The sequence below is a fragment of the Triplophysa rosa genome, linkage group LG6, assembly GCF_024868665.1.
Source record: "Triplophysa rosa linkage group LG6, Trosa_1v2, whole genome shotgun sequence".
Taxonomy (NCBI): Eukaryota; Metazoa; Chordata; class Actinopteri; order Cypriniformes; family Nemacheilidae; genus Triplophysa; species Triplophysa rosa.
The window spans coordinates 9,094,056-9,109,928 of NC_079895.1; the positions used below are offsets into that span (position 1 = coordinate 9,094,056).

At 40.8% G+C, this 15,873-nt stretch overlaps 1 protein-coding gene across 1 annotated transcript; it reads left to right on the top strand.

Moving 5' to 3' along the window:
- The first annotated feature begins 12,179 nt into the window (after positions 1-12,179).
- LOC130555882 (galactose-specific lectin nattectin-like) lies at positions 12,180-14,979 on the top strand. Its single transcript, XM_057336421.1, has 7 exons — positions 12,180-12,214; positions 12,304-12,371; positions 13,037-13,141; positions 13,953-14,038; positions 14,142-14,264; positions 14,447-14,558; positions 14,770-14,979. Exons 2-7 carry the CDS (start codon positions 12,311-12,313, stop codon positions 14,838-14,840), a joined length of 558 nt encoding a protein of 185 aa, XP_057192404.1. The 5' UTR covers positions 12,180-12,214; positions 12,304-12,310; the 3' UTR covers positions 14,841-14,979.
- The last annotated feature ends 894 nt before the right edge of the window (positions 14,980-15,873 follow it).

Here is a 15,873-nt window from a genome sequence, read left to right on the forward strand (position 1 = left end):
TCTTGAGTAATTATTGTGACTAACTAGCATAATATAATTGGTGCAGATTTAAGATTGTGTTTATTTAAAATCACAAATGATTGGTCTGCCGTGGAAGCCTATCCCTGATTGGTTGACTACTTTTGACAGCCTATAATGCCTGGAACACACAGGAGGACCTCTCGAGAGCAAGAGTACCAAAGGATTCGTGGACGCACGGCACGCATTTTGAGTGCGCACACGCTCACTGAGCGAGAGGAGAGAAAATTCATAAGAGAGCAGCGTATAATTGAAAGCGCGCGTCCAGTTTTGTGCAAGAGCAAAGGAAATCGGCGTGCGAGCGGAGAGATTCGCGCGCTTGTATTACAAGAATGCGCTCTCGCCTTGTAATAATGTGCTCGCGACATTTGTCATTAAAATAATGCCATAAACGTGAGCATTGTGAAACGAAGCGGGGGTAGAATGATACGACCAGACACTTAGCAACGGACACCCAATCAAAAACTGAACAGCGCTTACCACATTTCACAAGCTGTGCACACTCACAGAAACTCGCTGTGTAAAAAATCCTTTGAGTTTTTTTATTTATTTGAGTAAGTAATGTCTTAGGAGGCTTAAAACAGCCAAAAAGGATTTGCGAGGTGTCATTTTTTCCTGGATGCAGACAACGAGGTATTCGGTTGTGACCACGCACTATTTTTATTCAGTCAGTTTGACACTGCAGTATTTGTCCAATCATGACTGTTGAGACCGCAAATAAGAATGTTAACCCAGGGTTTAGTGATGTACAGTAGTGAAATAAAGGTATACACTGTGAAAAAAGTTTATTTAAACTACAATTTCATGGCAATTTGCTGTGCACAGCTAATATGAGTTTACTCAATTTTTGGGCCAAATTTTCACTAAAATTATTAAGTGTTGTCAAATGTTTCTTAACGTTTGTCTCAATTTATGGAACCAACTTAAATTAATGCCACAAACAAATTTCTGAGTTTACTCAACTAGGGACTTAAGTCTAATTTAAAATATATTTTATTGAAATATTATTATTTGTATTATATTATAATAAAAGTTATACTTTTCCCCAAGACAGACCAAAACATTGGTCAAGTAATTGCTTTATGCAATTTGTGTTAAATGCACATTCATGCATTTTTACTAGAAGCAGTGCTGTGTCATGCACTAGGACCTCAACACCGAACACACAAACCACATGAGAATCATCAAACATCATTAACAACAAATACAACAGATAACTAACACTTATAACAAAAACAGCATAAATAAAATGAGCAAACACTAATCTGTAGTGTACTATAAAAGTTTTAAAAATATTAATTTTGACTCCACAATGCACACAGTTTGCTTTATAAATGCTTTTATTGATTTAAAAGATAATAAATTCAGTAAGTAAGATATAGAAGATTAGAGATGATAAAACAAGACCAATATGAAGGAAGGTAAATGTAGTTCAATCAAAGTACTTTTGAAGCAGAATGACCTCTCATGATCTCAGAGATTTTGAGCAAATAAAGCCGACGGTGTGTCCATCATTCCAGCAACGGTTGTCTGCGAATATTAAAAAAATATTAAAGATCGTAAGATCGCCATTTAATTCAGCTGTGTCTGAATTAAATTTAAAATTACAAATCTATCATCATTTACTCACCCTCTTGTCATTTTAAACCTTAATGACTTTGTTTCTTCCGCAGAACAAAAAAGAAGATATTTTGAAGAAAGCTGATAATCGAACAGCACTGACCCCCATTCACTTCTATTGTATGGACACAAAACCAATGCAAGTCAATGGGTGCCACTTAACAATAGGCTATTCTTCAAAATATTTTCTTTTGTGTTCTGCGGAAGGAACGAAGTCATAGAGGTTTGAAATGACAAGAGGGTGAGTAATCGAAGACTTATTTTGGGGTAAACTATCACTTTAAGAAAGGTACAGTATGTGGTTTTTACCATTTTGTGGCATTCAAACAAGCCATTCTATATTATAATACACATTTTATATAACTCTCAACTCAACTTTATTTATATAGCGCTTTTTACAATTTTCATTGTTACAAAGCAGCTGTACATAAGACATATTGACTATAAGCAAACCAATTAAAGTTGTACCTGCGAAAACAAGAAAAAGGTGAAAACAAAGACAGACATACCCACATACAAAGCAACAGTGCTTTGACGCCACCTACTGGTGGTTTTATTCTTATGTTTAGTAGTTTCATATGTGTATATTTGACCTCCTTTCATTTCGGTATTGACCACTTGGTTTATGTGAGCTTGCTAGATTGCATAGAATGATTTTTTATAAAATAGACATTTAGAACATAAGTAATGCATCTAGTCTATTCTAGACTTAATTCTAGAAACTACTACATTGGTCATAATTTTGGGAAAAAAATGTTTTTTGCAATGCTTTTCAGTACTCTACACTATGTATGATAATTAATTTACAGCAGAGGATGAAGGTCTGCTGTGACATGAGGTAAAGGTTTAAAATGTTAGGCCCAGTCATATATACATAATAATCATGTAGCCTTTATATATCCCTTTCAAATACACATACATTTTGTTTTTTTGTTTGTTTCTTTTGACTTTGTTTGCTAAAAGGCCATGGCTTTCCAAATGTTAAAAGAGGTGGAAATGTCCTATCCTGAAAGGCTAATTGTAATTTGGAGAAAGGCCTTTCAATGCTAAACTGTAGGAGGAGGCTCAGGATCAGAAAGACATTTTTATGGAATACAGTCAGTATGAAAAACCTTAAGTATAAGTTTTTTTAAAAAATTTTTTATGTAAATGGATTTAAAATTATAATAAGAATTTAAATATGTGAACAATATGACACTGTAATCCCATTAGGGGGTCACCTAATAAAGCCTTGGAAACCTGCCAGCCTGGGAATCGAACTTGCAACCTTTGAAGTTTTAAATCTGTCTCTCTGACCATTAGGCCACAACTATCTTTGACCCAATGCATCAAATATTGCCTAATAAGTGAACAAGAGTAATGATATGCAATCCTCGGGAGTTAAAATACTTCACTATTAACATCCTTTAACTTTTGGAAATTGTAAGATGTGTATATTTATCCAGTGATATTTGGAGATGTTTTAATAAACCTAATTCAAAATATATACAATATTTAATACATAAAGTTTAACAATAACAGCTTACTTTATTTTATTTAAAGATTATTTCATTTTAAAAGGTTAAATAATAAAGTTAATAAAAAATAGTTGTGAATGCTAAATTGCGATGGGTGAGACTGGAACTGTAATTGTAATATTGCTGTAAAATTATAATATATTATACGTAATCTGTGCTTCCACGCCCACTTGACGCTCATCAAAAACGCACACATGCGCAGACAACCCCTAAAGCTTAGTAACATCTCCTTCAAATGAACTAACCCTGGAACATAACCTGCTCCGGAGCAGGTTATCTTCAGAGAGTAAGTTGCTATGGTTACTTACATACCCTGAAAGTTATCTCCGTTTTTGGAACCGAAAGTTGGGGTTATCTGCTAACTAACCCTTAAACTTACCCGGGTATGTCACATAACCAGCTTTCTGGAATACACCCCTGATTTGCTCCTGGGGCTGTAGTAGTTTCTTTAAATGGTTTGTGTGGTTACTCTGTATATTTGTGCATGTTTCAGGCTTTCTCTAATCATAGCTTCCTAGGTTGATTGTTTTGCTGCGTTTTATTCTCTACCTGTCTCTCATTCTGAGCATGTGTTTGATTTGGCTGTGCAGATCCTAACTCTGATATATATTTTCATTCAGTGCCTGTTCTGTTGTAGCAAACTAATACATTTTGTTTTGGTTCTTGGCTTGTCTCTATCTCTTGGGTCTTGTCTTTAATGGAATCTGATACATAAAGCTAATTTCAGAGCATACAAATATAACATACCAGCATTCAATGAGAATAAAATTATTTAAACCAATTTACAGTGTTTTCTTTTATTTTTTTATATCTCTACTGTATGTTCCCTATTGTGTCTACCTGATTTTCAAATTCATTAGAATAAGAGTGTGTCATATATGCTATATTTTTAACAGATTTTTCTCAATATCAAAATGCATAAAAAATGATCATCATGTTATAAAGCAACTTGGTATCATTAAAACGGGCACTAAGAGCAAATCCTTAATATAAAATAGTAAACTAGGAAAGCCTTGCTAAAATAAAAATGGTAAGGGCTACGTTGCTTGATGTGACTTTTCAACGGAAGTCTTGGGTTTACGCGTCTACATGTAATTACGTGTACATGCTGTACACGAAATTACGTCTTTAGGTGCAATGACGTGTCCACGCATTATATCGTCTGTACCCGTTACGGCTAAAGAAAGTTTGTCTACGTGATATATGCGTGTAAGTCTCCATATAAAACTAATGGAGACGCACACGCACTCTTACACGCATGTTATATGTCGTGCTTTTCAGTCTCGTTCGCCAAAAAATCATTTAGAGCGCCATTGTTTCCCTTGCATTTCCCATTGGACTCAATCTCCCGCGATCCTCCACGCTCCCTCACCTGTTTCATGTCTGCAATCCCCGCACCGGTCAGCAATCCCCTCATCACATGGACTTGTATTCTTACCCCATTCTCCCCTTCTTTGTCATGTCTTAGGCCTAGTCCACACGTACACGGGTATTTTTACAAACAGAGTTTCTCCTTCGTTTAAAAAAAAAGCATCCACATGAAACGGCAAAAACACACTATAAAGCGCTGTCAACAGCATGCCAAACCAACAGATGGCGATATAACCCTAACCATTTGTTGGCCATTCAGAAGCCAGGAATCTGACGTCAAACAAAGGAGATAGCGGCACGCATTCCAACATCATACGCCAAATCTCCGGTTTCACCGTCTACACCACAGGTTCCCAAAGTGGGGGTCGCGACCCCTCCCGAGCCTTCCCAAGAGCCCTCCAAGTCTTCCAAGCCTTCCCAGGAGCCCTCCAAGTCTTCTGAGCCTTCCCAGGAGCCCTCCAAGTCTTCCGAGCCTTCCCAAGAGCCAGCCAAGTCTTCCGAGCCTTCCCAGGAGCCTTCCAGGTCTTCCGAGCCCTCTCAGCCTTCCAAGTCCAAGATGCATCTCCTCGTAGCGGTTGTTGCTTTTTCCAGCAGCCTCGCAGTGGCCAGGACAACCGCCTCCTCCTCCATACCCACTTCCACCACCACGGCTGCCAGCGTCATCCCCACGGCAGACCCCAACGCCACGGTGGCCACCATCTTGAACTCCCCCCCAGCTCCATCATCCCTGACTTCCCTGGCCCCACTACTACAGCCACGGTGGCCGTCCCTGAGTCCCCTTGGCCCCCTGAACTGCAAGCACCCCTGTGGCCACCCGAGCTCCCGGCACCCCAAGGCCCCCTGAACTGCCTGAACCTCCGTGGCCTCCTGACCTCCCAGATTTCCCGTGGCCCCCCTAGATTCCCCAGACTGGCAGCACCTGGAGGCTTCCTGTCCCATCCTGTCCTGCACTAGCCTCCAGGACGCCTCTCTGGTTGTTCTCTAAGGCGTGAGGGCGCGCCTTCCGGGAGGGGGGAAGTACTGTCACAGTCTCGTCTGTTCCCATGCCTGTTTCCCCTGCATTTCCCATTGGACTCAATCTCCCACGATCCTCCACGCTCCCTCACCTGTTCCGTGTCTGCCATCCCCGCACCTGTCAGCGATCCCCTCATCATACGGGCTTGTATATATTCACAAGCTGTTCTCCCCTTATTTGTTGTGTCTTAAATGTAATAATAAATGTATTCATATATGTAACCAGCCTGTTACTTCTCCCAGTTTGTATTAAAGTATATTTGACCTTACACCAACCGTTGTCCTTGTTCCTGTGGGGAGTTCTGTTACACAGGTGGCCTATTTGCTTGCATAGTAAAATGAGTGTATATTTTAGATAAGGGCTGGATATCTTGTTTAACCCTCTAATATTTACAAATCCTATATACAGTAGTTCCTATAAAAACTTCAAAATGTCCTGTAAATATTTATACTCTTCAAATAATGACAATGCTGGAGATAATGTGTAACACCATGCCCCTTTCTTACTTTCTAAAAAATAGAATGGAATCAAACTTACCAACACTTCTATTACAATTTAATTCAATTTTATTTATATAGCGCTTTTTACAATGTTACATTGTTTCAAAGCAGCTTTATAGGAAGAAAGACAAAACAGACAAAAAGTTAGTATTAGTATTGAAATAACAAGGGTCCATCTTTGCTTTTGGTTGTTGAAGGAGATTGCCTGAGCTGGAGCTGGGATGATCAGTGAAGTCCACAGGATCTCGGAGGAGGATGGCACATGAAGTCCACAGGTTCTCGCAGGAGGCTGGCACGTGACAATCAGCTGGTGCTGGTGTAATGTGTAGTTCCCTTTCTGTCGGTCTCTCGACGTTGTGTCGAACCAACAGAATGGGGTTTGATCTTGAGAACCTATCATCTCCGATTGTACTTTTTAAAGGCCAATGAAGTTGGCATGCCAGTCTCCGCCCCGTACATATGGGCACTGCGAGCATATGCCGATCAAGGCATTGCGGTCACGGTTGGCTGTGTTCTTTTTGGACCCAGCCACAACATCGTCTGCTTCCCGTTCCGCGGCAGCTGCCAAGCCGTCTGCAGTGGCGGTGGTGATATGGGGACTCCCATGGACGTTAACCCGCCATCAGATGGTGACTTTCTGGCATCAGACGCTGAGGATTCCCTGGAACTCCCGGCTATGGCCGGTTGAGCCCAGGAGGAATCTGACGCAGAGATGACAGGCATGCTTTCCTGAGCCGCAGCGAGTCTCGGGTTGCAGTGCACCGCACTGCCTTCTCCGCAGAGCTCGCGGCTGGATTCTTGGTACCTGGATACGAAGCGCGGTGGCAAGCCCCAGTACCTTTTTTCCCGGAGGTGCATTAAGAGCTCACGAAGACCTGGCATGCCCCCTTTTCGGCGTGTACACGTCAGACGAGCTCGGTCGCCCTGACTTCCCTCGACGGCGGGGCAGCTAAGGGCTATGTCGATGTACCCCAGGTTGAGCGTGCCGTTGCAGTACACCTGTGCCCGCAGACGGCCACCACCTGGAGGTACCGACTAAGGCTCCCTTCCAAAGCATGTAAGTTTTCATCATCACTGGTGTCGAAAGCTTACACTGCCGCGGGTCAAGCTGCCTCCACGCTTCATGCCATGGCCATCCTGCAGGTCTACCAGGCTAAGGCATTGAAGAGACTCGACGAGGGAAAGCACAACTCCGCGGTTATGCAAGAACTGTGCACCGCCACTGACCTCGCTCTATGGGCGACCTAGTTGATGGTGCGCTCGTGACTCCATCCCCACGCCGTCCAGCTCATTTCCCTGGACACCTCCCATTGCCCGCTTTGGTACTCCCTGACCGAGGCCCCCCTCGGCATGGATGCCTTTACGCACAGCTGGCCGTGGGACAAGCGGACGTATGCCTTCCCCCCAGTGAGCGTCCTTGCACAGGTCCTGTGCAAGGTCAGGGAAGAGGAGCATCAAGTTCTGTTGGTTGTGCCCCACTGGCCCAACCAGACTTGGTTCTCAGAGCTGACACTTCTGACGACAACCCCCCCTGGCCGATTCCCCTGATGAAGGACCTTCTTTCTCAGGGGAAGGGCACGGTCTGGCACCCGAGACCAGACCTCTGGAACCTCCACGTCTGGCTTCTGGAAGGGACGAGGAGATCCTGAGTGACCTGCCTCCCGCAGTCGTGAGTACGATCAATCAGGCAAGAGCCCCAGCCACTAGGTGAATGTACACCTACAAATGACGCCTTTTCTCGTCTTGGTGTTCTTCCCGCAGGGAAGACCCACAGAGCTGTGCGATCAGTGTCGTGCTGTCCTTCCTTCAAGAAAGGTTAGAGAGCAACCTCTCTCCCTCCACTCTCAAGGTCTATGTCGCCGCCATCATTGCACATCACGACCTTGTGGCAGGTAAGTCTCTCGGTCAGCACGACCTGGTCAACAGATTCCTGAGGGGCGCGAGGAGGATGAATCCTCCCCGACCGCGCTCTGTACCCTCTTGGGACCTTGATGTGGTCTTTGTGGGCCTCGGTATGGCCCCATTTGAGCGCCTAGGAGAAGCCGCTCTGCCTCATCTCACGATGAAGACGGTTCTCCTAGTGGCCTTGCCTCTTCCATCAAGAGGGTAGGGGATCTGCATGCCCTCTCTGTGTCCAATGAGTGCCTTGAGTTCAGTCCGGGTGACTCCCAAGCGGTGCTGAGACCCCGGCCTGCCTACGTTCCCAAAGTTCCCACCACTCCCTTCAGGGACCAGGTGGTGAACTTGCAGGCGTTCCCCTCCAGGGAGGAAGACCCAACCCCTTCCTTGTTGTGTCCAGCACGTGCCCTGCGCCTCTAATTGGACTGCACGCAGAGCTTCTGAAGCTGAAGGGGAGAGCTGTCTCCAAACAGAGAATGGCGCCCTGGATCGTGGACGCCATCACCTTGGTGTACCGATCCCAAGATCTCCCATGCCCACTGGCAGCGAGGGCTCACTCCACTCGGGGTGTAGCCTCCTCGTGGGCACTGGCTCAGGGTGCCTCTCTTGCAGACATCTGCAGAGCTGCGGGTTGGGCTACGCCCAGTACTTTCGCGAGGTTCTACAACCTTGGTGTAGAGCCGGTGTCTGCCCGCGTCTTACACACCAGGTAAGACCGACGACTGGCTGGGCATACGCCTGCGAAGCGCCTTCTCCCCTTCAACAGGTGAGTCAGTGCGCTGTTCCAGCCTGCCTACTTCCTCCACTGGATGAAGTATAGGCATTTCATCCATCACTAAGCACTTCGAGCTTACGGGCCGGGCGGAGTGGCTCGTATTCCAGGCCAAGTATAGGTGTGTTTCCCTATACTTGAGCTAGTGCTCCACACATAGTGACTCTCCTCCTTGGGTAGTCCCGTCTGACGTTCCGCACTCTTGGTTCCCCTATTGGTGAACCTGTGACCTCCCCTCGGTGGACTCCGCCGCTTCTGTGCACCCCTGTTGGGATTCTGCACTACTACTCCCATTCCACGTTTATTCTCCCTACGGAAGATGTAGTCTCTGTAGCGTTCTCCCCTCAAGCGAGTGGGTAGCGCTTCCCAGTGTCCCTTATGGTGTTGGGCGGCTATCTCGCCTCTAGAGTAGCAAAGGCCACCGCCTGTACGGCTGTTAGTAGGAGCCTCTCGTCATGATCCACGCATTGATGTCTTACTACACCACTGGAAGGTTACGATTCGCAGTTGCGCTCACTTGTGACTCACCCAGGCCGGTCAGTGTCGCTTCGCTGGAAATCATGATGCGGCGCAGCTCCGTATCATATAGGAACCCCATTCTGTCGGTTTGACACAACGTCAAGAGACCGACAGAAAGGGAACGTCTTGGTTACGTATGTAACCATAGTTCCCTGATGGAGGGAACGAGACGTTGTGTCCTTCTTGCCACAACGCTTCGCCGTCCGCTGCAGCGACCGGGAATGCCTCATAGGTTCCTCAGCCCAAAAGGTGAATGAATGGGCACGCCATCTTCCTTTTTATACCCATATGTACGGGGCGGAGACTGGCATGCCACGCCATTCGCCAACTTCATTGGCCTTTAAAAAGTACAATCGAAGATGATAGGTTCTCAAGATCAAACCCCATTCTGTCGGTTCGACATAACGTCTTGTTCCCTCCATCAGGGAACTGAGGTTACATACGTAACCAAGACGTTTCCTCTGGATGGGTATCCCAATGGTCCTGATGGTCAGTCAAGTCCGCAGGCTCATAACACGAGGTGGTCGAACTTGAGGGGAGGAGGGCAGAGAGAGAATAATTAGCGTAGCTGCTGTTCATTACTTTTAAACTAGAGATAATACTGGTATGCATCATGTGTATGCTTTGCTGAAAATATGTGTTTTTAATCTAGATTTAAACTGGGAGAGTGTGTCTGACCCTCGAATAGTATCGGGGAGGCTATTCCAGAGTTTAGGTGCTACGTATGAGAAAGCTCTACCCCCTTTGGTGGATTTAGTTATTCTAGGTACTATACTATCAGAAGAGTTTTGTCGTCATAAAGAGCGTAATGGGTTGTAGTGCGATAGGTCTGTTAGATAAGCGGGAGCTAAACCGTTTAATGCTTTATAAGTAATTAGAAGTACTTTATAGTCAATATGGTACTTAATGGGTAGCCAGAGTACGGGATGATAAAGTGGGTGTTATGTGATCATATTTTCTAGACCTTGTAAGAACTCTAGCAGCTACATTTTGAACTAACTGTAATTTGTTTAATTATGATGCAGGACATCCACTAAGTAGTGCATATAATAATCAAGTCGATATTGGACCCAGACATTGTCAGACTCAGCAGAAGAAAAAAGTCTATCCGTGTTGAGTGGTAACTTCCAGAGGGGCCTGTAGTCACTAGATGAAGGTGTTGATTGATAACCTCTGGGAGGTCACACCGTCAGTTAACTTTATGGGAACTTTAAGTTCACCCAAAAATATAAAATCTGTCATCATTTACTTACCCTCTTGTCATTTCAAACCAGTATGACTTTCTTTCTTCCACAGAACCCCCCAAAAAAGATATTTTAAAGAAAGTTGGTAACCGAACAGCACTGGCCAGTTAACAACATTCTTCAAAATGTATTCTGTGTTCTGCGGAAGAAAGAAAGTCATACAGGTTTGATATGACAGGAGGATGAGTAAATTTGACAGAATTTTCATTTCGTGAAAATAGGGGGAAATCTACCACATGGTTGAAAAGACGGAAGTGAAGAAAACATGATGAGCATATTTGCTAGTAAAATTAGTGTGTGTTTATCTAAGGGCAGAATATAGATACATTTGTTTTAACAGGTTAATTTAGAAATCCTGTAGGCCTATATTCCTTGTGAAAGCTATCATGCTGTAGATATTGAAACACTTTATGTTATGATAAGGCTATAGAGATAATATACTCGTTGCACCTGCTCACACTTTCCATTCCATTTTCCACTGTAAACCCGAGTAATAAATGTTTTAGAAAGTTATTTCTGGTAAATAAATATTATATATAACATATATAAATATATAAAATCAGCTTGTCAACTGGAGCTCAGCATGTACAGCATATACGATATATATATATACTGTATATATATTAGCACATTTATCAATGCTTTCAAAATTGTTAAGTTGTAATAAAGCTTCTGAATTTAAGTTAAAAATATGCAAAATGTCACACATCTCTTGCAAAACCCGCATCTACAAATCTGTTTAATCTCTTCTGAAATTGGTGTTTTTCATAGTAGCTCTATATACAACGATCAAATGACTAGCCAAATACATACCAATACACATACCATATGTCTTTTGTATATTCAGCCATAGCACTCACACAAACATGTGAACAAAAACTGTACTGTCTATGGGTAGTTGACAAATAAATGTGTAAATGTGATGTATGGTATGATGACAAAACTATAGAAAAAAAACAATGAAGATCTATCTTATGCTATTTTATATTAAAGGCTAAATATATAAATACGAATATTAATCATATAAAATAATAGGCTACATTATTAACAGTTTGTTTTCTAATTTTTTGCTGTCACACCATTTGTAAACTACTTTATACTACAGTTTACTGTTTAACAGATCAAAAGCACTAATTATGTCAGTATAACTCAACAAGGTAATGTTTGCAACTTTAAATCAATAAATTATAATTTGAAACATTCATCAATGCAAATTAATAGTGGTAAAATCAACTGAACAGATCCTTAAGTATGAATTGTTTTATACACAAGTATTTAGTCAGCTGCATGTGCGTGCATGCTTGAGGGAATATTTTCTTTATTCAGAATAAACACATCACATATGCATCAATGACTATCATTGATCACTGTATAAATAAAGAGTTAAGGATCAGTTATTTGGCTTCTGGTTGATATTTCCACAGTATGATTATCTCGTTGTAGAAACACACAGATCATCAAAAAGTAAACTTCTATAACTGTTATAAAGCAGACAGAGAAAATTAGAAATGTCAAATATTAAGTAACACTAAATATTTTTGTGTGATGCTCACTTAAACTAAAAAGTAGCTACCAAAATATCCAGTAATCCAAGTTATTGCTAGGACAAATATGCTTATGAAAAACTCCTTTTATCTTTGCTATCTTCAAACAACCGTGTTATTTACACCTTGTAAGGTATAAAAGCAGGACTCCTCAGACACAATCTTCACTTCTGACAGCAACAGTCGGAAAAAACGGTGAGTTTTATTTTAAGGCTAACCTACTGAACTTTTTTCTGTGTGTGCCTGTGAGTACAGTATCACTTCTCCTGTTTATTCTTTTTCAGATTTATCATGGCAGTGATAAGAGGTCTTGTGCTTCTTTTCTTGGTCTTTTCTTTGGAGTATGCAGCAGGTAACCAGCACATATAACATTGCAAAAACTCTGACCGACTGTTCTGTTGCTTAACCCCTAACCAGGGGTAGAAAGACCATTTTTCTTTCCATGTGGGTATAGACATAAAGCTTTTGAATATAAATTAACCTCTGTGGATCAAGTGCGGTGCCGAAAAATGATTCCTGACAAATTATAACTTCCCCCATTCCCCAATATGGTTAGAGTTGATAGGTGTGTTTAAGTTGAACCTGTCAGTCATAACAAACTGACAGGAAAGAGACTAATGAGACCCAGTACTTATTGTCATTTATTTATATAAATGAAAATTACAATATACAAAATATTTGTTGTTACATGTTTACCTAATCCACATATTTTTCTGTGATTTATTATGCATCTATTGGTTCATTTTTTCAACTGCTAACAGAGCGGAAGTATTCAGGTGTTGTTACTGTTATACTATATATATACTGCTATATATTGACATTGTAAATTATATTGATGATTGTCCTTGCAAGACCACTGTATTCTTTTGGGGTTTTTTACTCTGTCTGCAAAATTACTGGTTCAGCAGTTTTCTTTGTTTTTTGCAACTCGAATAACAATGTTATATTGCTATTGCTGCTATTATTTGTTTTCAGAAATGAAAATATTCATATAAACTAAATTTGTTTGTGTTACAGCCCAAGTTAATCCATGTTCCCTAACTCCAAAACCTCCGATTTCCACCCGAGGAGGACTGACAACTCCTGGTCTTCCACAGACACAAAGAATTCCTGTAACACCAGGTAGGTGCACTCGGTTCCTTTGAAGGTGAGAGAAGCTTGACACATAGTGGGAAGTTTGGACTGATTGTTTTTTATTTCTTTATAATCAGTTACATTTTTTATATTTTATATGGGTGTAATTTGCACTTTTTTATATAAATAAATGACATAAGGTATTACTGGGCCTTATTACTCTCATTGTCAGTTTGTCATGACTCTTTTGAAGAAGGTTTTGGAACATAATTGGAAATCATTGAAAGTGCTATTGCTACACTTATGATAAAGTAGGATTTTGGTAGTAATGTGCCTTGTAATTGCTTGTTTTTCACTTTTGATAGGTGGGGACCTTAGAATAACTCTCAAATACAACATATACAGTAGAGAGAAACTTCTTGTTACCAGTATTAGCCTATACCTGCTAATACGTAGAACTGCATGTTGCTGGCACTCACAGAAAACTACGCTATACACTTTCAAAACAGACTTTAAAAGAAGTGTTTTGTGTTTACCATAACACATTGTTGCTCTCTCGTAGCAGTGATTTATGCCATTTTGAAGTGTGCCCTGTATAAACTGACACATAAATACATTTGATGGGCTTTTAAAATTGAGGATGCTAAATTCTGGCAGAAATCCCCCCAAAATGTCCGTAAGTGGGACAGCAGGAAATGTGAAAAATTAATCATTTGAATATTATAATGATTACTAGGATTTTTATTGTGTCTAAAGCACAAATACACCTAAACAAAGGACACAGCTACAATAAAAAGTTAATAAAAATCTTTCATGAATTGAGCATTACAAGATCTCTAATATTTAATGTCTTGTGTAGCTAAGAAGTGCACCGTTGGATGGAAACGTTTTGGAGCACAATGCTTCAGTTTCTTCCCGCAGACAGTTAACTGGGCCACAGCTGAGGTACTGTTACTTAAAAATATTCAAGAATACTAAGCTACATTTCCTCTAATTATTGAAGCTAAAAGAATTTGGAATGATATTTAAAACATGTCTCTTTTATTAGAAACTCTGTCAAATCTTTGGTGGGAATCTCGCATCGGTGCGCACTAAAGTGCGAAATGACTTTCTTCTGAGTCTGGTGCCTCGCAACACACGTGCTTGGATTGGCGGTCATGATGGTGAAGTGGTAAATAATTTAAATAACATATAAATAACATGTATATAAAAGCAGTAATGTTGCGCAGTGATAACAGACTGTTTTGATCATTATGTTTGCTTTTAGTAAACAAATATTCTATGGATACAATAATTTCTTATGTTAAGTTTGAATAAGTAGTGAACTCTCTATTGACTCTTCTCACTCATTAGGATGGACAGTGGCTGTGGAGTAATGGAGCTAGATTTGACTACACCAACTGGTGCAGAGGAGAACCTAACAATCATCGCCGTCCAGAGAATTGCCTGGAGATTAACTTCAGCGGTAAGAATTCCATTTTTGTTTTTTGAATCAAGTCAATCCTGACAATTTACAATCCTATATCTCAGAGTAATATAAAATGGCTAGTTTGGAAGTGACAAAATATTGAACAAAACATCATTTGGTTGATTCTTTTATTATTATTCAGACAATGATCAGAACCTATTTATACGCATATATTTAATGTAAATTTCCTTTTCATCTTGACTTACAGGAAACCGTTGCTGGAATGATGAGTCTTGTTTCCTGGGAATGGGTTACATTTGTGCTCGAAAACCCAGATAAGAAGTTATTCTTCATTACAAGAATACTTTGATTGTACAACTCGTACCTTTGTAATTTTCTGATCTTTTTTCTGAACTTTAATTATCTTTCCAAACTTATCTGAAATACTTCTAAAATCAATAAAAGCATTTCAAAAGCATATTGTGTGAATTTTGGAGGCAAGAGTTTGTCATGTAATTTTTTTTATGTTGTTTAGGAAACAGTGGTTTAAAACAGGGTAATTAGAATGACTTTGAGACATTCACAGGTACTTTCACATTAAAACAACATCAAACATATTAAAAAAGCAAATGAGCTGCTTTATATATAATAGGCCTATATACAGTATTTTGACACAAATAGCACAAAAACCTGTCTTTCTGACATCACTGCTCTGTTTATTGTATATTGACAAACATTTTTTTTAAAAGATCAACTAAGGATATTAGTAATTTACAGGCTTTTGCAGGTAATCTATTGTTTGGTGCTGTCTATGTGAGATATTGCACATGTTTGCAAGTGTTAATAATGAAATAATAATAACGAAAAACAACCACATGATCTGGTCAAAACAACCAATTCAAAAACATGTATCACTAGATAGACTCTGGGAAATTCATTTTGCACATGTGAGATTCATATAGGCTAGCTCTGACAGTTTCTCTAAAGCGAGAGATTTTTTAATGTCAATGCACAATATAATATTTTTAGCTTAGATTATGACCTAATTGATTATTCTTAAATAATAAAAACAGTACCTTCTGTTCATAAAGGTGTCCAAGACTGCCCAAACTGGCTATACAGTACATTAAATATTAAGCATTACAATTAGTAATACAGTAAATTAGGTCTCCAAACTATAAAGGGCTTTTCATACCGCACACGATGCAATGCGAATTGTCAACGAACTTTGCTTTTACATCAAGGGCGATGTGACTGAATACTAACAGCTATTAAACTCCTGTAAGCTAGGTGGCGCTGATGGGCAATGAGTTCGCTGACGCTGTTGTTCCAGTAAAAGAAGATCGTGATGGCCCCAAAGCCACTATAGGCA

What these genes read in the sequence shown, in the direction of transcription:
- LOC130555882 (XM_057336421.1), top strand. Translation starts at nt 12,311, where the DNA reads ATGGCAGTGATAAGAGGTCTTGTGCTTCTTTTCTTGGTCTTTTCTTTG. An exon ending in TTCTTTGGAGTATGCAGCAG is followed by an intron (nt 12,372 to 13,036) that starts GTAACCAGCACA and finishes TTTGTGTTACAG; the next exon opens with CCCAAGTTAATCCATGTTCC. An exon ending in GCGGTCATGATGGTGAAGTG is followed by an intron (nt 14,265 to 14,446) that starts GTAAATAATTTA and finishes CTCACTCATTAG; the next exon opens with GATGGACAGTGGCTGTGGAG.